General features: G+C 39.7%; 1 protein-coding gene across 1 annotated transcript in view; it reads right to left on the bottom strand.

Annotated features, from left to right (window-relative positions):
• The window catches only part of WNK4 (WNK lysine deficient protein kinase 4), a 161546-nt gene extending 160088 nt beyond the window's left edge, over window positions 1–1458 (bottom strand). The window contains exon 1 of the mRNA XM_075177399.1: window positions 313–1458. Within this exon, the coding sequence (XP_075033500.1) occupies window positions 313–948 (636 nt within the window). The 5' untranslated portion in view covers window positions 949–1458. The remainder of the gene's footprint in view (window positions 1–312) is intronic.
• Window positions 1459–23502: the final 22044 nt, after the last annotated feature.

The following is a 23502-nucleotide window of genomic DNA, read 5'->3' as shown; positions in this document are numbered from 1 at the left end:
TGAAAACAGTTGTGCTCACTATATTTTACAACAAGGACAATAGTCACTACTCTTTTAAATATAAGCAGATGTGTTTAGTGAAGGGCTTTGTCACCTCTGGTGGGATCTCACCAACCATAAAACTTAAATAGTAATATTAGTATCAATACCACAATTTACTATTATGCTACTCTATAATTAATCAACCAAGTGGCAGGTTAGGCCTACTATTTATTCAATGCAATATGGAAGACATTGCCATATTCATATAGATACTCAGTTTTATCATATTAATATATTTCAGAGGACAGATTAGTGATCTTAGTAACTTACCTGAAGCTCGCACCATGCCACTTCTACTGTGGTTTCTGTATCTAGACCCTTGTAAACAGTTTTAAAAGACCCTCTGCCAATCTCAATGTTAAATTTTAAGTATCTCCCATCTGGTGAGGTGGCCACGGCTTTGGTCTCATTCTCCTCAATTTCCTCCTGCTCTCTCCTGTTTTCTGCCGCTGTAGGCTTGGGTGGAGGGACTGAAGGACGTTTGGGGCTGCTGGCCTCATCTTCAGACTCGGAGCTGATGTCCACAATGCTGGCCAATGTGCCCGGAGATGGCAGCACATCTGCTTGGGTGTTCAGCGATGGGAGGCTGGTAGAGATAGTAGATATGACAGGGATGGAGTCTACTTTCTCTTCTAATGATGAGGGATCCTCTGGAGACCATGAGGAGAAAGAAGTCCCTGGTGGGTCATAACCCAATAGTTCCAGCTGAGCTGAACTTCTCCTATTAAACTGGTAAGAGTTTCTTCTGGGCTCCTTGCCTGAAAGTCTTCTTCTCCTCAGGGCTGCAAGAGAGGACAACTCGGCAGGGTCTTCCGACAGAACCGAAGCAAAAGAGATGCCACATCCTGCTAAGTCCACTTCTGTCTGAGACATGGCTTGGGTTGAAGGCACTCCAAAAGCAAACATCTCCTCTACTTTCCACCTCCAAGGAGACAATTTGGCTTACTAAAAGCACCTATGAACAGCCATGCCTTGACTTACAATCCCTCGTAAATGCTACAGCCGCCGATCCACCTGTGGATCACTGAATGCAAATTAGCACATGGCGTTGGCACTTGTCATTATTGCATATGAGAATTAAATAGATCGAAATTCAAGTGCCAGAAGCAGATCTTCTATACGTCAGTCTAGGGATATCCACTTATTCGTGTAAGCACGTAAGGCAATGAAAAGCCAGACCTTGGAACATCTGCTAGATCAGCTGCTGAAGTTCATCTTCTTATGCAGAAGTCATCGGAAATTCTACAGTTCTTGGTGTTATTGCAGATGCAACAAGGTGTCAGTTGTGTAAAGTGCAAGCAGTAATAGTGTAGAGCACTGCACCTGGGTTCTCTCTTCTGCCTCCAGTTCTTAAAGTCACTGACAGCTTCAGCCGGCGGAGAGGGAATCTGATCTTACATTCATGTGACTACAGTGTGTGTGTGTGTATACAGAGTAGATTAGAGCCAGCCTTCTCTCACAGCTGAAGAACACCTCCCCCAGCCGTGCTCCTCCCCACTTCTATCCCACAGCAGCTACACCTTGTCTAGCAGTGATCCGAGGTATATAACACAGCCTCCCCCTCACAGACACACTCCCAAATATTGTAACCCCGGATTCCAGGTGAGATTCAGTAAAACCTATCCCTGCAAAGGAATCTAGAAAATACAGAAATGCTCAACGACATCTAGAAAATATTGTCATGCTGAGTCTTCATTCTCACTGACCAATTGTGACAGCCAGGACAGAGTTATAAGTCAGCAGTAACTGAGAAACATCTTGGTAAGAAAAGCTGTTAGTTTAGTAGCACACACTTCTTCTTCATGCTCCAGCTTCTTATTCAGACAACTTTATTTTTAAAGGATTAAATCAAGTTGGATCACTGATTAGATTAACACTAAGGAGGTCCAGTTTCACAAATTGCAATAGTATTTAACCTGACCCAGCAAGGATTAGGGCATGAAATCAGGTGGCAAAGTGGGCACATATAGCATATTTTATCATATTTAATAAGTAGCTGTAGTTTTGCAAGGGTTAAATGCTGTTGGGCCACCAATTTGATAGCGGGGATCAACACAGGGTGGTCTGTTATATATAAAACACTTGTCTTTTGCCTGGCCCAGGAAATCAGGTGGCAAAGTGAGCACAGATAGCTTTTTCATCGTTTTGAAGAAGTAGCTGTAGGGCCACTAACCTTCAAAAGGGCCACCTTAGTCTAAAAATAAGATTAGTGGCTGCAGGTTAAGCTCAGCAAGGCATAAAGCAAAGAATAAGAGCTGGATTAACAGGGCACATAGCAGGAATGAGCTTGGGGCCCCAGGAGAAGGGTCAGAGGGTCGCCTGCTGCCCATCACTGCATTACATTCAACAAATATAATTGTTGATTGGTTGCTAAGTATTTCTGCACATTTTTTAAAAACAGAAGTACATCGGGAATACACACGTCCGTATTCAACAAGGTTCAGATGTAAAGATACAGTTGATGGATATGTGTCCAGGTGCGCTCTGCTCTAATAGATAATACACTGCAGGATATGTCCAATACATATGTGGAATATCAAGTCCCAAAAGAACGTACAGACAAAAACAAACTATTCAATTGATGTCACCTGTTAATAATATAATCATTAATGACAAAACATTAAAAAAGAAAAACATTTTCTCTCCATAGAATACATCAGGATGTTATTAATGTCTACTGTACATAACATGCATATCTACAGTTGCTCCTTATTGTAAACACATGTTGTAGCATGCATACAGGGCCATCATCACTGGTAATTGGCACTTACACCAGACCTGTAGCTGTGCAAGTGATACTGATAATCATGCATGTTTGAGATTCCCGGAGCTTGAATTGGACCCTGCTGCATGCATTCGATCTTGGCACGCCCTTACTGTACATGGACTACGTGCATACCTCCAGTCCCCTCCTCTTCTGCCCTCTGAAATTGTAGGCCGTGTTAGGGGGTCCTTTGCGCTCGAAGATGAACTGGATGTTGCTGTGTTCACTGGCGTGTGGTCCGGTTCTAGGCAAGCACAGTACGATTTTACACAAATATGGCACATATCGGCATTTACAATCCTTGATACTGTATATATATGTACGTACCTACATATATGTATATGTATGGACACTAATTGCAGCCATTACATTAGGTGAAGCACAAGGCAGCAACATTTCCATAATTCACCTTCATCTTTCTCTAAACATATTCATATCCATTATACAATGTATGTACTATTCAGTATAAAATAGAAGTATGGGAAATGCAATCATTTTTCCATTTACCAATTGCAATGTTTGTAAAGTCTGAATGCGCATATACAAAAAAAATGTGAGTCCATTACCCTTAGTCTCCCTACTGGGACTGGTGATAGAAGTTCCATACCACAGGGAGTTTATAATGTAAGGGGCATATTAATCAAACTAGTGCTGAGTAGGGCAAGAGTATAAAAAATTGCTGTTCACACCAAATAAATTCATGTTACACGTCACTATGGGAATTACCAGCTTTGCCAAAAAATATCCTGGCCAGATGCAGAGGTTCGGGGCACTGGACAAACCCTAAACACTACTAAAAATGCAAGTATGCAAAACTAAAATAATGCAGTGGATGTAGAAATGTAAAGTGAAAAGTAACCCTGCTGATGTATAGGTAAATCTGTATTTTCTATTCAACACTACATAGATATATACATAGCAATGGTTTATTTGTAGCAGCAAAAAATATACATTTCTTGTTAATTTCAGTACAGTACATCACAGTTTATTGCGCAATATCAAATCTCAACGCTTCCTCTCTACAGTCTTCATTGATTCAGGAAAACATCTGCAGTTCCTATATGCCTCTTGCTTATGACTGTTAAACTCATACATTCCCTTATCTGAATGAACACCAATAATCTGCACATTATAGATGTCTAAATATATAGAGTTCAGTACAATTATACTTTGTATATGACAGTCTGGTATTTTTATGACTTATCACCACGGGTCAGCACTGTGGCTTAGTCATCACTTATCATTTCTTATTTACATACTTTAATATTGTTTTTTTAGTATTTTGAATACAGAAAAACAGAATTAACTGTTTTCAGAGTACATCACGTTGTATTTGTCATCCACTGTTGTACATTAAAAAAAAGAAGAAGCAAAAGGCATGGACAGTTGTGTAGATAATGAACGCAGAAGCACTTAATTGTCTAAAGTACTTAATGTACAAAAAGCAACATTTCGATTAAACAATATTTAGCAATCAAAAATAAACGTTAAAATTAAAGTAAGGAAAATAATCAGGATGCTGAAGCTGGAAATCTTCTTATTCAGGTGTCCCTCATCTGCCAGAATAAGAAACCCCTCCACAATAAACCAATGATGAAAACAAGCAGCTATGTACATGAATGAATACATAAAATACACATATTTTTTTTTATTAGTCAAGAACATATAAAGCAACCAATGGATGCAAGAATGTGCCAAGTGTCATGTAGAAAACTTTCTGTTTATGTATTGTACACAACCCTTACCATGAACCATAATAACACTGAGAAGTTTCATGAATAGACCCTTTATGACTTAAATAAAGTACTTAAATGAAGTCAATAAAATAATAATAGTATTATTTTATTATATGGGCACCACTTGGAAAACAAACCATGGACTGTAGCTGCTGGTCATTCCATGGATGACCAAATCCTTGGAGTAAAGCTGGGTACACACTACACTGTTTTCGTCCAATAATCGGCTCAAACAGCCGACATACTACCGCTCGTTCAAAAGTCAGGTCAGTGTGTACAGTGACACAATGGTCGAAAGTCTGCCCAAAAGGACGATTATCGCCTCATGTGGTTGGTCGTACCGTTTAATATTTTCGTTCCAATCTCGTTTCCGCTGTGTAGTGTGTACAAACTTCCGACCGATCCACAACAGTGAGTACGAAATTACAGTCATTGCTCACAACAACATGGCTGTAAAAAGTCGCTAAATGGACATCCGCTCTTCCCTTTATCGTCCTAAACAAGGCTAGTGTGTATGCAGTCCATGGACCGAGCGATCGGACCATCGGTCGCATGTAAAATCGCTTGGCATAAAAAGTTGGTCGAAATTTCTGTAGTGTGTACTCAGCTTAACTGATACCCCTTTATCCCTCCCCCTCCCCTCAAGAATAGGAAACTTTGTGGAATTTATGTAAAAGGTGCTTGTATAACAAGTACCAAAATAAGTTAACTTTCAATGTCTATAATTGTTTTTTAGGACAATGACAATCAAACAAGTCTTTTGGAATCGAAAGATACTATCTCTTGATTTTCTAATACACATGCAGTACAGGTCACTTATATGGGTTACATTACAAGCACTAATTGCATTAAAAGCACTCCATCTGTTGGTGTTGATGTAGAAATGCAACTTGTGGTATCTGCCAATAATAAGTATTACTGCAGAAAAAGAGTTACTGTGCAATGCTGTTTTTTTATACCTGGTTTCCTTTCATTCCTTGTCAGGACACAGTGCTCTATGTAATTACAGAAGAGGGGCACTTACTTACAATAATGGGCCTCATTTAGATCCAGCTAGAATGTGTTATTTTTCACTTTGACAAAATCGTCTTGCAGACATGGCAATTTAAAAAGTGTGGACAGATTCAGAGTTCGGAGGGGGTATGTCCTAGTTTAGCTAAATTGCAGTGTAAAAATAAAGCTGTCCAGTATTTGTGTCCTACATGCAAAAGCAGCCAGTAATTTCACTGTATGCAAAAAAAAAAAGCATTGTTCCCCCTTATATCACACCATGGGCTAGATTTACTAAGCTGCGGGTTTAAAAAAAAGTGGGGATGTTGCCTATAGCAACCAATCAGATTCTAACTGTCATTTTGTAGAAAGTAATAAGTAAAATAAATCTAGAATCTGATTGGTTGCTATTGGCAACATCCCCACTTTTTCAAACCCGCAGCTTAGTAAATCTAGCCCCATGGCTTGTCCAAGTGTACATTTGTATAATTTAGCTGTATTTGCTCCTAACTATAAATGAGACCCATTGTATTTTTTTTTTTCAGTAGTATCATGTGGTATGCAGAAGGTATTATATTAATATATAGAATAAACTTGGGCAGTGATCATGCCATGAACTGGCAGAACCCTGGGAAAAGATCTGCAGCCCCCAGAGCCCCGGTTAGAGCGAGGGGGCACATTAAGGAAATACTTTCCTACTGCAGCTTTAAATTTTCTCTATTGAATTTTTTTTACTTTAAAATTTCAATATAACACATGACACGTCAAGTGTTTTATATTTATACCGCAGGTCACAAGCGCCATATATTTTAAATATATATCAATTTCTTCTCCCCAAGTTCGTTGGAGCTAGCCCTTCACCCTAAGCTCACTGTATGTTTGGTCAAGGACATACTGAGTCTCAATAGGAAAAGACTTGGGGCCCCTTACAGCACTGGGCCCTGGAGTAACCTCCCTAACATCTCTTGATTGTGAGTTCATACACACTGCAGAATTACAATGACATTGTTCCATCTTTCAACGAGATTTTTAGTTCAGTTTAAAAATCAAATGAAACGACACAATGAGTTCTGGAGCGATAATCGCTCATCGTTGTAATTTATAATGTAATGCAATATTGGGCCGAACATTGGATGATTGGCCCGATAATCATCTGAAAACTTTGTAGTGTGTACCCAGCGTAAGTATGTGCCCATATTGATTGTATATCCTGTCGATGATTAGATTGATGATATAAAAGATTTCATGAATATACAGTATGTCACCAGGCTACTTTCTAGGTATTGTAGGCTCTGTTCCGAAGTACATTAAAGCACAGGATACTGTAAAAAAACCATAAAACTGCTAAACTGCTGCATTCAAAATCCATACCAATATGAACTACAGTATACATTTGTTTTTACAGTGTACACTATGCACTGAAAGGTATTGTATAAATGTTTTGTATCTATTATTTATTACATAAATGTCTACAATAGTATACTGATAAACAAAAAACAATTGTGCTAAGATACTCCCACTGATGCTTTTTTGCACAAATACACATCTCTACAAGGGCACTCATATTTTAAAAATTTGTAAATGAAAATCCCACCACCTATATAAATAAATGATGATGATGATGATAGATGTCAGCCTTAGTAAATGCCCTAGATAAGAGAAGAGAGGAATCTATCACATTGGTTTTTAGGGCATCATTAGATGAACAGATGACATATATGTTTCTTTCTGGTAGAATGATCACTATTAGAATGTGGGTTGCTTGACCTCTTCTAAATGGGATACCTGTCCTAGATTTGGATAAACTGATGATGTATTTGGTGTACAAAGCTTTGGTGAGGGGAGGATGTTTTAGGAACTACTCCCTTACTTTAAACTGATGTGAATTTGTAAAATTTGTTGTACACTGGCTGAAATGCGTTAAAAATGAAATTCCCTGAAAGTTTCCTCTTTAAATTCACTTGTTCCACCATAGTTGTACCCAGGGGCAGAACAGTGCATTGCCAGAGCCCATAGTAAAAATTGGGTAGGGACCAGTGATGTACATCTAGTCTTCTGGGGCTTTTACTCGGCTTTCAAAAAAGCAGAATGGGGATGTCTTCTTTTGGGAGCAGAGTAGGGGCCCTGGGGGGAAGAGGGCTCCTGTAGGGGGGCAGCCAATCATTAACGGGTCCCCCTCAGCTATATATATGTATCCATTTGTATAAAAGGCGTTTAGCTTGACTCATCAGAGCCGGTGACCGGAATCTCTTTTCTTAAACCACATTTGGTATGTATTGACTATGATTCACTCCTGATATGACATTCCTACAGCCACACTGAAGACAAGGAGCGAGGAATTTTATAAGTTCAGATACACAACATAGAATCCCCTTCTCTAGAGGTCTCAAGAGGTTGGTATTTATGGCAATTAGTACACACGTAAACTGTGCTGTAACCACCAGCAGCAATTCAAATGTTTAGTTTCATTTTAAAACCTGTACTAGAAAAATAACAGCTAGAATCTGATTGGTTGCAATGAGCTACAGTATTTTTTTGTAGCATTTCCTGTGCACTAATTTTCAGAACTATCCAGGACGTGAAGATATCCACTTACAGTAATTTGCTGCGAAGTCCTGGTAGAGCACTTGCCCTAGGTATTGAAATTCATTATTCCTAAAGTTAGTTGTGCAACCAGCAGGGTCAATTAGTAACTGGATTGTCAACTTCATCAAATTAAAATTAGTAAAAATGACTTGCAATCTTCAAGACAGGTTGTTCCAAAACAAAATGTGCGCTCCAGTTTGGCACACAATACCAATATGTTTGCTGTACACAAATCTCATTTTGTATCTCACAAACTTTCCCCATAAAAGTAAAAATTAAATTCAGCATTTGAAAAAAAAAGAGAAAGGTTTGGGATGTAAGGGGTGCCAAATTTCATCTTGTCCCTCTGCTTCTACCGGTATGCTATAGCCCAGCACAGAAATATCATCTAAGATGCCATAACAATAAAAATTAAAACTTGAACAATAATATTTTGCTTATTTTAGGTTTAATTGATATAATTTTACCACAACTTTAATGATCATTATTGCAATAATTCACTTTATGCAATCCTGCCGGATTCTCCATGTGCTGCGATATTATCCCTGACATAGAAGACCATGACGTTGATTCTCATGGACTCCTAATCGTCATGCCTCACTCTTATCTGGTAAAATGAGCCTTTGAATCACACTGTGTAAACACATCATATATCATATTGCAGTGCTACAATACCATAAACCTTTGCAAATGTAGCATTGACAAACAACAGACACACAATTGTTTGGCAAATAAATTTTGATAAGCAAAATAGGGAGAAATATTTTTAGAGACCAAGAGGTATGTTTACTAAACTGCGGGTTTGAAACAGTAGAAATATTGCCTATCACAACCAATCAGATTCTAGTTATCATTTATTTAGTACATTCTACAACATGACAGTTGCGTTCCACTGTGGAAGGCACGAACAGTCCTGTTTGACGTCTGTTGTGAGGAGGCGTGCCGTAACTTGGGCGCACAGACGGAGGAAGCAGTCGGGTTCTGAAAGTAATGGCCAGTCCGCCCCTGCTTGGGCCAGAGCTCTGATCATTTTCACATTGGGGGGTAAATGTATCAAGCTGAGAGTTTTCCGGCTGGTTTGGAAAAACAATCAGATTCTAGCTATCATTTATTCAGTACATTCTACAAAATTACAGCTAGAATCTGATTGGTTGCTATAGGCAACATCTCCACTTTTCAAACCCGCCGGAAAACTCTCAGCTTGGTACATTTACCCCAGGATCTTTTGCGATAACTACTCTCTCTGAAAGCGCCGGCTCATTACAGCTACAAGGAGTCGTGTGGACCACAAACTAGCAAGGATCTGGTACCCACCACTTGGATTATTTTTGGCATTTACTGGACTTCTGCTAGTACAATTGAAATGGACTAATATACTTTCTCAGTTTGATTTCAGTTTTATATTGTACATACAGTCAAAATGATGTGGAATTTTTAAAATTGATATTTGGTTTAATAAGATTATTATTTTAAGAATAAATTGTTTTTTTATTATTTAACAGAATTTGATTTGAGCCATATATGTCCAATTATCTGCTGCACCTAACACATATTGATCTTACTGCAAGAGACATTGTGATTTAGTCACATCTATTATATATGTCATTAGCCTTAATCTCTGGTTCAAATGTGTAAATAATTGCAGACAATTGTTTGCACAATGGTTGTTTTAGGTCAACCTACATCAGCGCACTGTCATTGTTTTATGGTGCCACGCCGTATACCCTGATATATACATAAGTGTTGGTACCTGTGATATAAATAGTTGCTGTTCACATCTCCCCCTATAATAAGTGCTGTTCACATGTAATTTCATATATATTTCATATACATCTCTACCTCTTCATATGGGCAGCACGGTGACTAAGTGGTTAGCACTTCTGCCTTACAACACTGGGTTCATTAGTTCAATTCCCGACCACATCCTTATCTGTGAGGAGCTTGTATGTTCTCCCGTGTTTGTGTGGGTTTCCTCCGGGTGCTCCGGTTTCCTCCCACACTCCAAAAACATACTGGTAGGTTAATTAGCTGCTTTCAAATTGACCCTAGTCTGTGTGTGTGTGTGTGTGTGTGTGTGTGTGTTAGGGAATGTAGACTGTACGCCCCAATGGGGCAGGGACTGATGTGAGTGAGTTCTCTGTAAAGCGATGCGGAATAAGTGGCGCTATATAAATAAATGGTAATAATAATAATAATAATACCTCTTCCTATAATAGTTTGTGGAGCGCTGGATTACCTCTTTATGTGTATTGTTTGAAGATCTGCAGCTGCTCCTACCCTATTAATATACACTATCCTAGGGTATAACCTGTGCGCACAAATAGCAAATTTTCTATATATGTGCCCAAGCTAATGGGGCCAGTCCTAGCCTATCAGGGGCCAGCCCCGACTGGCTTCTTGGTGGCTGACTTCTCCCCAGGAATCGGCCACCTTACTACAGGTGCTGCATGGATCAGCCCAGAGATGCTGCCCCCCTTTCCCCTTTCTTATTCTCACCTCCTCCTTCCTTCTGTCCCCTGCTCCCAGTGGGTGTGCACATTTCTGAAGGCTGGCTGACTGCCTGTCTGAGCTGACAGCTGCGGCTCCCTCCACGCCTAGTGTGCCCAGTAGGAGAGCAGAACACATGTCATACGCCATAATTAGATATGCTCATATGTTATCTCATGTACAATGTATTTTTGATGGCTTTTTAATCATCCTTTCTTGAACTGGGGGCACTATTGTATGGCATAATATGATTTGGGGGCACTATTGTATGGTATAGTATGATTTGTGGGCAATATTGTATGGCATAATATAATTTGGAGCCACTACAGTGCGGTATAATATGAACTGGGGGCACTACGGTGCGGCATAGTACGAACTGGGGGCACTACGGTGCGGCATAGTACGAACTGGGGGCACTACAGTGCGGCATAGTATGAACTGGGGGCACTACGCTGCGGCATAGTATGAACTAGGGGCACTACTACTATCTACCTCCTAATATATTTTATGGTGCTTTACGTGCCAGATGTAATGGTGGTTTTGGAATTTACATCGTATGTTGGTATGCCTTGGTAAAACAATGAAAAGAGAGCCTTTGTGTATTTTCCTGTTTAATTTTGCTGTAGATGGAAATACTTTTAATGTGGCAGAGTAGGTTCAGGTTATCATTCAACAGTTATGGTTTTCTCTGATATATTTGTTAGCGTGTTATTTTGTGTGGAATGATTCATGAAAATTCTGCCATTATAATTTAATTTAATACAGCTACTCTGTTGTTGCTATTTTGTGGGAGATTTAAAAAAAAAAAACAGAACATTGATTCCCTACAGTGACGCCTGTATAATTGGTGGTATTGCTGTAGTGTGGGGTGGCGTGGTGGTGATAATGTGGTATTGTGTTTGGGGATTAGTATTGCTAAAAAGTAGGAGGCGGTATTGCTGTAATGTGGGGGTAATGCTCGTTGCTGTAATGTGGGTGGGTATTGATGTAGTATAAGTGTTTTTGGGGGGGTGGGTTATTTAGAGCTATAATTTGGGTACTAATACTGTATTGTCATGGTATTTATTGATGTAATGGGGGTGCTAACAATGTAATGTTAGGGTCCTTAGGAGAAATAGGCCTATTTGTTAAATATGGATGTTATTGTTTTAATGTTGGAGCTGTTTGGGAGGTTTAGAGTGTTTATTAGTTGTGCAGCGTTCCAGCAGGTGAACAGTATCTATCCCTTTTCCAAACAGGGCCCCAGCCTTCCAGGATTTGGCCAAGCAGTAACCGAGCTTAAGACGCCAAAGGGTAGTGTAAGCTACAGGAACAGGTAGAAGAGAGACTGTCTACCAACTGTCTTGATTTGTTGGGACTGTCTCATGCACTCAGGCGTGAGGGATGTGCGAGGGAAGGGGGAGATAGGCTATTAATTTAATGGTGGTTTGTAGATGGGGACTAATTATTTAATGGGTGCTATTTTGTTTGTGGGGTTATGATGGGGAAATTTAATTTATTGGTGGGGCTATTTCATTCAATAGTGGGACCTTTCAATTTAAGATGGGGTGATCTGACCTTTAGTTTAACGCTGAGATGATTTGGAGGCTATTAATTGAATGTTCAGCTGAAAATTAGCTCTATTAAATGTGAATATGAATTATTTAATGGCAGTGATGGTTGCGGGAAATAGGTATAGTTATTAAATGTAAATGCTATTAATTTATTGCCGGGGTGGGGGTCTCTTTTGTCATTTGGGTTGGAGATTGGCTATTAATTTAATGGTGGACTGTGAGTTGGAGCTAATTATTTAATGGTGGGTGCTATTAATTTATTTGTGCGGTGATGGTGGGGATATTTAATTTAATAGTGAGGCTTATTAATTTAAGGTGAGGTGACTGAACCTATTTTAATGCTGGGGTAGTTTGGTGCTATTAATTGAAAATGGGGCTGTTTGGGGAGGAGGGCTAATTATTAATTGTGAATATGAATTCTTTAATGGTTGTGGGAAATGGTTGTATTTAATAAACGTAAATGCTATTTAGTTTATTGCTGGGGTTGTTTGGAGGGAGGGATATAGGTTTATTTATTAAATGAGAATGCTGTTAATTTAATGTTGGGTCTGGTTGGAGGGAAATAGGTCTATTTATTAAATGTGAGTGCTAGTGATTTAATGCCGGGGCTGGTTGGCGTTTTCTAGATTTAATGTACCTATTTTTGTTCCCAAATAGGGTCCCCAACATTCCAGGATCCAGACAAGCAGCAACTAAAGACACCAGCAGCCACAGGTGGTGAAAGTGACAAGAACAGGTAGGAGAGAGCAGGACTTTCTGTCAACTCGAATCTGGTTGGGCAGTCCCGAATTTGGGTGACTGTCTTGCTTAACAGTAATGCACACAGTATTTTCTGTGTATTTGTCTAAAATGATAACCATGTTACATAATAGAGGCCCTGCTGCTCCCGATCCCCGGGCAGGACACTGCCTGCAGAGCAAGTCGAGGAGCTCCAAGTATCACAATATTTGGTAATCTCGTGAGAAAAGAGTTTCCCTGCTCATTCTACAGGAAGTTTCCATCCTAAAGGATGTCAGCAGCACCAGAAGCATAGATACGTACAGTGGGCTGGGGGTGTCATAATGTGGCTAGGATGGTGTGATAAATGTAATGTTTTATTACAATGTACGTATCAACGCCTCATGTTGACCATGCCACCAGCACAATGTGGTCACACCGATGGTTTATTTGCTACTCATCTATGAAGGGGGCCCCAAAACTTCACTGTACCCAGGCCCCAAATTTCTCTTGCAGGTCCCGTACATACCATTGTCTGATACTGGTGCGCCCTGTGCTGCAAACAGAGAGTCAAGCTGCGCAAAATACATTTGTATCTCACAGGACACCATATAACAATGAGCTTTGCAAAAAGTACTATAATTATTAATATTATTATCTAGAACAGAGGTGGGCCTGTGTGCTTTAAATGCCAGGGCTGATTTTTAGTCTCAGTCCGGCCCTGATCACAGGCACGGATTAAAATGTATTAATCTTCAAACGGGAATGTTGGGAAGAATGGAGCTTTAATGTGAAATCTATATTTGGTCACAATGTGCAAGGGAGATTCTCTGCTTTTCCATTATTAAGTGCAATGCGTGGAAGGATGAACTTTATGATCCCTGCCATTACTTTGCAACAAAATTAATGTGCTTACACACATTTATGTGTGTAAGCCTAAAGGGAATTGCCTTAGTTACCAAAATCCCCCCCCCCCCCCCCCCTGGCCCACTATTGCAGTGTAGGGCTAGATAGGAGGACTTTGCTTTGAAGCAAGCTCATCTTATAGAGAAACAGTATCTGGCCTTTGCTGTTCCCTCTGTAAAATTACAACTCTCGTTCTAGACTCTGAGCTGTTTGCGTAGAGAAGTGGCGTCAATGATTGTTTCCTGTGTCGCGACTATTTCAATAAAACTTTATAGCTTGCTCATCTCCAGCTGATGGCTGGAATAAAAAATAAACATTGGTGAGAAGATTTACAATGTATAGTCAGTCCTAGGAAGAATCTCACAAGGACACAGCTAGTTTGTCAGCTGCCTGGCAGAGAGATAAGATACAGGCCTTGTCTGTTCAGTGCAAAATCTGCATTATCTGAGGGCTCGGAAACTCTGCGTCATTGTTCTGAGGTAAAAACTGGCAGCTAATGATGCCTGCAGTAGTTGACACCTGAGCTGCCACGTTACTATTGCTTCCAGACTGTTTTATCATTTTATACAATAATATACAGCTATGGGAGTTTATGAGGTTTATCATATTGCTTCAGGGAAGTTAAAAATGTCCACTCATATTGTTAAATTTGTATAAGCTGATTGATAATAAAGCAATGATGGATATTTACTAACATTCCTGAAGATGAAAATCTGCACTAAGCCATAGCAACAAAAACCCCTTTCCCTAGACTCTAAATGCTAAGTGCTGATTGGTTGCCATGGGGTACTCCACATTTGCACCTTTGGAGCAATGTGCATTAATAACCCTTATTGTCATTTACTTTTTATTATATTTTTTTAACTTCAATAATTTTTTATGAGAATTTTAGTGGTTAATGGGGGATGGGGTACAGAAAAAAAAGGAAAAAAGAGTGTGGAGCAGACATAGAAATGATATTAGGCAAAGTACATAATGTCAGCATCTAGCTAATCAGGGGGTCAGAGATTAGTGCGACAGGGAGATTTTGCCTGGAAACCAGGGGTGAGATGGCTGAGGTGGAGTTTACAGAACTAGCTAAATCAATAAGGTCGAAAAGTCTGGAGCCCTCTCAATCTGTTGTAAATACATTCCACGACATCCACGTAACAATAGGGGAAGACAATGACATAGAGTATGGGGCGTCCAAAGTCTCCATACGGAAGCTAAAATGGATTTTCAAAATCACCTTGTGGAGTGTGGGAGGGGATGGTTGTTTGCAGAGGGGTGCTATTGCCGCCCTGGTGGCTATTAGGATGTGACTCCGTACATATCATTGGTATTTAGGTAATTGGTCAGGATATAGATGTAAAAGGACCATGAGTGGGGTCGGAGTTAATGATATGGAGGTAACTCTCTGAGCCGAGTCAAAGACCTCTTGCCAAAGGGGTTGAATAACAGGTCATAGCCAGAACACATGTAATATGTCTCCCACAGCACCACAATTACGCCAGCAGTATTTGGAGTGAGTGGGCTAGAGTTTCTGAAGGCGAGCTGGAGTGAGCGAAGTTCGATATAATAACTTGAGTGGCATTTCCACATGGTTGGCACATTTTGAAACTGTAGACAAGTTACTGTATATAATTTCCCATTGTTTCGGGGAGAGAGAGGTATTGAGATCCGCCTCCCACCTAGTTGGAGAGACATGCTTGGGGATATCTGGCAATCTTATGAGGTAGTTATACCAAAAGGTGATACCATCTTTATTATTACCTTTAGTTAGTTTAGTGTAGAGGAGGGGTGGAGGTGAAGAAATCGGGTAGTTTTTTCGGCGAAGGTCTCCGATTCAATGCCGCAATCACAGGTATTTATAGACATCGTTATGTGAAATGCCATAGGTGTCCTGCAACTGCGCAAAGGAGCAGAGACCCCCGGGGCCAAATAGGAGTGCAAGGGAGGAGAGTCCAGACCGAACCCAACTGGAGATGACGAGGTCTGGCAGTAATGTAGAGATGGTGAGGAGAGATTTATTACTGGTCAGAGGGGTGAACTCTGAGATCTCTCCAATGGTTTTATCCCAAAGCGCATAAACAATAGAGGTCAGGTGGGTTAGGCGAATGGGGTCTCAAATGTTTGGGAAGCCAAATTAGATCTGACGGAGGGCACCCTGCATAAAGGTCTCTCACCATATCCACCCAGTGTTTGTATTGGGGAGAGACCAATCTCTAATCTAAGAGAGAATACAAGCTTCTCGATACTTAGACAGGTCAGGTAATGCTAGGCCTCCTAGCTTCTTGGATAGGGTCATGTGGGTACTGGACAATCTGGAAGGATGACCTCTCCATACATAGCGGAGCATTAGTAAAGGTAGAGCAGACATGAACTTCTTTGGGAGTATATAGGGATTAGTCCTGAACAGGTACATAAGATTGGGAAGGAGCATCATTTTAAAGGCTTCCACTCGGCCCAGCCACGACAATCATATATCATCCAAGAGCTAGAAAGTTTGTGGAGTCGTGGTTAGTGAGAGATAGTTGACCTCAAACACCTCTGAAATATTCGTAGGGATTTGAATCCTTAGGTAGGAAGCGATTTATCTTTCCAATCATATTTAAATCTGGTCTTCAAGTGAAACAAAGAGTCAGAAGGTAAGTTAAGGGGAAGCACTTCAGTTTTAGTGGTGTTCAACTTGTAACATGATGCCTGGCTGTATGCCCCAAAAATGCGGTGCAACTAATCTAGCGATGTTTCTTGGTCTGATATAAATAACAGAACGTTGTCTGCAAAGAGACGTAATCTGTAGCTAGTCCCCCCAAGGTTGAAGCCTTTACAAGAATCAGATTGTCGCAGATACATTGCCAGAGGCTCTATCACTAATACATATATAAGAGGCGATAGGGGACATCCATGGCGTCTCCCATTGGTGATGGAAAATGTTGTTGATAGGAACGCATTACTAAAAACTTTGGTAGAGGGGCCACGATTTAATGCCTTAATTGCCTGCAGGCCAGTCCCTCGAACCAAAATTTAATTAGAACTTGCCTCATAAATTCCCAGTGTGTCACACACGAGGCTCTCATGTCCTGTCACTTACCTCTCTGCTGTCTTTCCAAGCTGGCCCGGCGGTCCTCAGGCTCTGCTGGTTTCAGATCTTTCTGCAAGATGCTGCCCACTCTGTCTCCACTCCACCGAACCCTCCAGAATCAGGGTATGGGTGCTACCATCTTGGATTCGGTCACATGATTCCTCTCAGCCAATCGGGATAGCAGCCTCCACTCTAGGTTTCCCTCCAAAACCAGTTAATGGGAGCTGCCATTTTGGAAATAGTCACCTGATCCATCTCAGCAACTCAGAGTGCTGCTTCTGCCCAGCTGACCACAGTCTTCAATCAGGAATCAACAACTACTATTAAAGGATTTCCTGGAGCCCTTACCTGTTGCCAGTGCAATGTTGTATTTCCAAACGCCAACCTGGTTCCCAGCAGTCTGCAGTTTTTCTATTCTTCCAGCTCAGACAGTGCAGTCTGCATTCCGGTGCCGTTCCGGTTCCAGCATTCTGGTTCTATTCCAGTTCCAGCATTCCGATTCCATTGCGGTTCTGTTCCGGTTCCAGAATCCAGCATTCCGGTTCCGATCCGTTTCCCTTATCCAGCATTCCGGTTCTAGCAATCCAGTTCCTGCCTGGTCTCCTCTGCTAGTCTATCACCACCTGTGCCAATCCTTCCATTTACATGCAAAGGAACATAATCAGGCCACCCAGCTTTGTGTACGTACTCACCAGCCTAACTCCAGAGACACAACCCAGTCTGAGTACAGACAATTCCTCAGGTGTGACACAGTGTAATCTGTCGTACGCCTTCTCCACGTCCAGAGAAAGCATCAACAGTTTGGCACGGTGTCTTGAGGCATACCCAACAAGATTGAAGACTCTCCTCGTGTTGTCCGAAGCTTGGCGTCCCAGCACAAAGCCCTCCTGGTCGGGGTGGATGAGGGAGGGGAGAAGACAGCTAAGCCTACCGGCAATCATTCTGGCATAAATTTTCAAGTCTGTGTTTAGGAAGTCAACTGGCCTTTAATTTCGACAGTCTGCTGCATCTTTTCTCGGTTTTGGTATAGTCACAATTCTAGCTTCCAACATTTCTGGAGGAAACCCACCACAGTCCATGCCCTTATTTTATTGGTCACTTTCTATTGTCGTAGGGTTAAAAAATATATATTAACTCATCATTCTCTGTAGCAGTAAGGATTAATTGTTTTGCAGAGAACAACAATATTGTTGCAACAAACTTTCTGTAAAATTCTATTGCAGTGAATATGAAACGGGGAAGGCGTAATTTTTCAAACTGAATTGATACGTCTACTGAAAGCATGCAGATGTGTGTGGGGATGGAGCCTGTTGTATTAAATTTCCCTATACCAATTTCCGCTTGTACCTGCATCAGATATGGCAAAAGCACTGCAAAAAAATGCTGCAGTGAACGCAAGAGGGGGTCAATGGAAGGGGTCAACGGACTGAACACGGGTGTACATGCTGATGACATGCTGCGTGTCAAAGGCATTTTCCTAACGCTGGTAATTAACTGGCCTTATTAACAAATTGTAGCATATGCTTATTTTTCCATCAGAAGGTAGCAGAAAACTTACTAATAATAATTTGCTAATCAAATTATGAACAACTGAGTGATATAAATGAAGAAAGTGTAGCCTTCCCTTTTAAATTAATGTATTTACATTTAATAAATTTATGCAGTATAAAAATTACCATTTCACAGTGAGACAATTGTCTGCTTATCCATTTATTTATCAACTACAATAAACGCACATTTAACATCAATTGTTTATAGGGACAACACTTTAATTTTAAGTACCTTGTCATCCCAAATATTTTATGTAACACAAACTACTGAGGATTGTTTGTTTTCTACAAGTCCGAATATTCATTTAAGAGAGAACTCAAGTCAAGATAAATATTATAATAAAAATGATGTGCCCCCCCATCTATTGGTGTGCTTGTTTTGTTTTTCTCTTCTTGAGGAATAGCCTACTTGGTAGACTATATTCCATGTACGATGATTCTTCTAAGTTTTGTTTATACTTAGGCTGGTGTCATATATTTTATGTTGGTGACAACGTAGAATGCTCTCAACTAAATTTTCCACCATACCTTGCTACACTGCCTGGAATTTCTCTGTTCAGCCAAAGACTTTATGAACTCAAGTAGTGTATCTGGGAGAAACTGATAAAGAAATAAAAAATAAATAAATAATTTTTAGCTAAGTATCTCCCTTAAAAGGGGTCTCCATCTTCAAATTAGTTCACATATTTGGCTTGTTCATGCTTTTCTTCAAATCACTGGGCCCCATAGCAAATGTTCTTCTTTTTTTTTTGGAGAGGGGGGGGGGGGTGCCAATACATATTCATCCCCTCAAGAGGTCCCCACTCCACTCTTCTGTTGGGCTTTCTGTTACAATAACTAATAACTGTTAATATTTAACATGGCACAGTGAAACTAATCTAATGTTTTTAATTGGATAGGATAATACATAAATACACACACAAACACACACACACCTGACAATTAGTTTCCCTCCATGTGCTCTCCAGCTTACACCCCTCCTCCTATGTACTTCTTCTTCGTCTTTCTGCTAATCTCTCCCCCTCCTGATCTGGAAGCAATAGAACTACCTAGTAAGTCCCACCTTTTTGTAGGTGCCACTCTAACACTTGCTTCTCATGTACGTCTTGCATGTCATTTTGAACCCTGTCCATCATGGCTGCCTCACTAAGCCCCACCTCCTTCAAAGACTCCACAATAAGCTCCTTCACATCTTGTGGCTGGCAATAGATGACAAGGGTATGGTGCAGGGTTATGTAATCTACACACATCACTAGACCAGTACATTGAAGACTGGCAAATAGTAATGTTCTTATATATACACATTGAAGTGTGCCCAAAACTGGCAATAGTAATAATGTTGCACAAATCACTAACTAAATCACATTGATGCATATATTGATGTGTTTCAAACTAATCCTCATGCAGACACATTTATGTGTTTTCACTTGCATGTATCTTAAGATATGTACAACTCCAAATTAACAGGTAAATGCACTTTTTTTTTTGAAGATTTTTTATTTTTTACACCTCTGATGGGTCTGATTGAAACACCTCAATTTAATAATTAACAGATGCAGCCAAATACTTTTGTCCATATAGTATATATAACCACAAATGGGGAAAAAGGAAATATATAAAAATAGAGATATAAATAAAAATAAATACAAAAATTAAACTATATGGGGAGAATAATATAATAACTTATTGTCAAGCAAAAGTAAAAAAATATACAATATAAATACAAGCAAACACAATTATAAACAACATATCCTGGATGCCTTTATTCTTACCTTTACTATACCTTGTATTACCGTACTTAACTTGACTTAACTAAAATAAAGACATGGGGCCTGATTCATTAAGGATCTTAACTGAAGAGGATCCTTATTTCAGTCTCGTGGACAAAACCATGTTACAATGCAAGGGGTGCAAACTAGTTTTCTGTTTTGCACATAAGTTAAATACTGACTGTTTTTTCATGTGGCACACAAATACTTGATAGCTTATTTGTACACTGACATTTAAAGTTGATATGTGTGTGCTACATGAAAAAACAGTCAGTATTTAACTTATGTGCAAAACAGAACACTCATTTGCATCCTTTGCAATGTAACATGGTTTTGTCCAGAAGACTGAAATAAGAATCCTCTTCATTTAAGATCCTTAATGAATCAGGCCAACAGAGACTATATACGTGGCAAAAATAGGTCACAGTTTATTATATGTAAAGAACTTGGTGGTGGAAAAAGTGCACTGCGGGACAGCTAATGAACTGATAACCGGAACCAAGTGTGGATGGCAAACTGGCCCTGAATCCAACTTAACAAATTGGGGGCTAGTCCCTAAATGCTTGGCCAGCGCTAAATCTGGCGGAAAGTGACCACAACCCTCTTGACTCACAATGACATGCATCTAAGCAGGTTTAGGTATCCCTTACACAAAAAGGACCAAGAGTCACTTTACCTCGAGGGGGCAGTGACCTGAGGCCAATCAGCGATATTGCCCTATTTATCAGCCGCTGCTCGCAGTGCCATTTCTACCAACTGTGCCTGCTCTGAGACGCAGGAAAAATCTGATTAAAAGCAGTGGAACGGGGGGCAGGCGAAAATCCTATAATAGGGAGGTTGGACGGGATCTTTTGAAGCAGACTGGGACATGCTACCCTTCCCTAGGGACTTATATAATCTGCCATGGCACTCCCACTTTACTCTTATTGGTCGGCCTGGACACATGGATAATTTAACCCTTACTGGTAAGTGTAAAGTTGATGAAAAGCACACGTCTGTTGTTTAAGTGCTTTCGTCATTATGGAATCTCTTGGCATAGTGGTCGCATATATATTAATATCTAATTGAACTATTCATAAATATTTTTTTGCTTATCATATGTTCTTAACATCTGTATCTTGTTTCAGGCAGAATTGAAATATATATATATATATATATATATATATATACTGTGTATTTCCATAGTTTTGATCAATAGAACTGAAAGAGTTCAAAATTCAAATATTTCAATAAAGTTCATTAAGGTCTATGGTTTTGTTCAAGCCCACAGGGGTTAGGGTACCAAGATTAAAGATCCAATAACTTTCTTCTATGCACAAATACTTGAAGCGACCCCCCCCCCCCCCCTCTTGGAGTCTCCTTTACATATTCAATTCTTATTAGGGAGACTCCTTTAGGATTTCTATTGTGAACATGAAATAGAAATAGAGTAAGACTTATTTAAAATAGTACGTCTGTGTTCAAGGAACCTTGTTCTAAGAGGACAAATTGTCCGGCCTACATATAGTAGTCAGCATGTACATTCAAGTAGATATACCACAAATTTCGTATCACAACTTCTAAGTTGATTTTATGACTTTTCGTTCCTGCAAGACCCCAATTATACACTACTATGTGTAATATGCACTTCTATATAACATAATATAACATATATAATATAACATATAAAACTTATAACATCCATTCGGTTTACCAATAGGACAAGGAGGATACAAATCTGTAAGCTTATCTATTTTTGATTGTCTATCAATAAAGCTGGATACTAACAAATCCTTATAAGCAAAAAAGAAGGACAGAAATAGGTGCACTTTTGCTCTCTCAAATCTCTATAAAGGAGAATAGAAACAAATAAAACTTAACTTTTATTAACTGAGTGTATCAGCGAAATATAAAATAAAATGATTTGTATCTAATACAATATGTGCTATTAAAATTCGCTGGATGCGTCTCTAAGCTCCATAAATGACTATCATGACAAAATAGACTTATCCTATGCTTGATATCTCAAGTCTATATCAATTGTGCTTCAAATAGCTCCAAACCCACATCTGGTAGTGGATTAATTCTAAATAGACAAGTCTAAATCTCCTAGCAGGTCTATTATCGGCAACTGCCGTATATTTGTAGATAAGTGTTTTGCTAACTGCCTGGCTAAAGCTCCAACTGACTTTGGATCTGCTAGGAGCAAATAGCTAAATTTCAGTCTAAATATAAATTGGCTAGTAGAGGCATCCAGCGAAACGCCAACGCGTGTTTCGCTGTGTGTGCTTAGTCACGACTAATGTTTATTGGTAAAGCGACAAAATGAACTTAATAGAAGCTATGCAGGCTTCCAACACCGATGAATAACGTTGATGCTCTCTTTTTCGCTGCTGCCATCCCTATGAATACCCCTGGATGGGTGCCTTGGGAGCTTCCCATATAATTATATCTGGTGTGTCTGAGGAGAAGTTATAATCTATTATCTTCTAATAATTTTATTAGCACTTGCACTCTTTTTTTATCTGCTCTCAGGAGTGTGTCATTAAGTCGCTAGTGTCCTTAGGTAGGCCAAGCTGAAAGAACATCCTATATCTCTTGGAGGCAGGCCAGTGATGTCTAAGAGTGCTGGTACTGACACACGGGCACTGTGGAGTTCCAGCACCTCAGTATTATGTGTATTGATCTTATACTCTGATAAAGAGCTATCTTGAAACATCATACACATATAATGCAATATAATGTTCATAGAGGCCGAATGAATACCTGCGATCCTTGGGTTTTCAAGGGGGAAAGAGGGTAACCTTGTCTTCTGCTAGATATACTGTATATATAGTTCTAGATACAGTGAAAAATGGAGATGTAAAGATTTTAGCTTATACTGTAGCAATAGTTTACTGTAGAGTGCTGAGATCCCTTTTAAAAACTTGACTGTGAAGCCCATATTACAAAGTTTGCATCCATTAATGTTAAACTCCTATTTAACGTTAATGGCCATAATTAGAGAGAGAAACATTTTTGCTGATGAATAATGTGGATCAGATCTATTGTCAGTTTCGTTATTTTCCGGAGTCTGGTAGCCAAGTACAAAACAACCTTGATTCGAGAAAATGACATTTAACCAATTGTCATGGATTTTTGCAAACAGTTTTAGATCCATAAATAACAGTGAATTTGGCCCACTAAAATGTTTATTGCACTGCACTGTGTATCCTAATGGAATTATTAGATGACTTTTAAAGTCTATACAAACTTGAATTCAAATATAGTGCTTTGATTTTCTACTTTAGAAAAGAGTCACATGCACAGTCTGTAACTCTTCTTCTAATGCTGACTGTGTGCTTCCTTGCCTCAAAAGA

The sequence above is a fragment of the Mixophyes fleayi genome, chromosome 6 (assembly GCF_038048845.1).
Source record: "Mixophyes fleayi isolate aMixFle1 chromosome 6, aMixFle1.hap1, whole genome shotgun sequence".
Taxonomy (NCBI): Eukaryota; Metazoa; Chordata; class Amphibia; order Anura; family Limnodynastidae; genus Mixophyes; species Mixophyes fleayi.
Note: the sequence above shows the minus strand (reverse complement) of the source record. Positions and strands in the feature narration are given on the sequence as shown.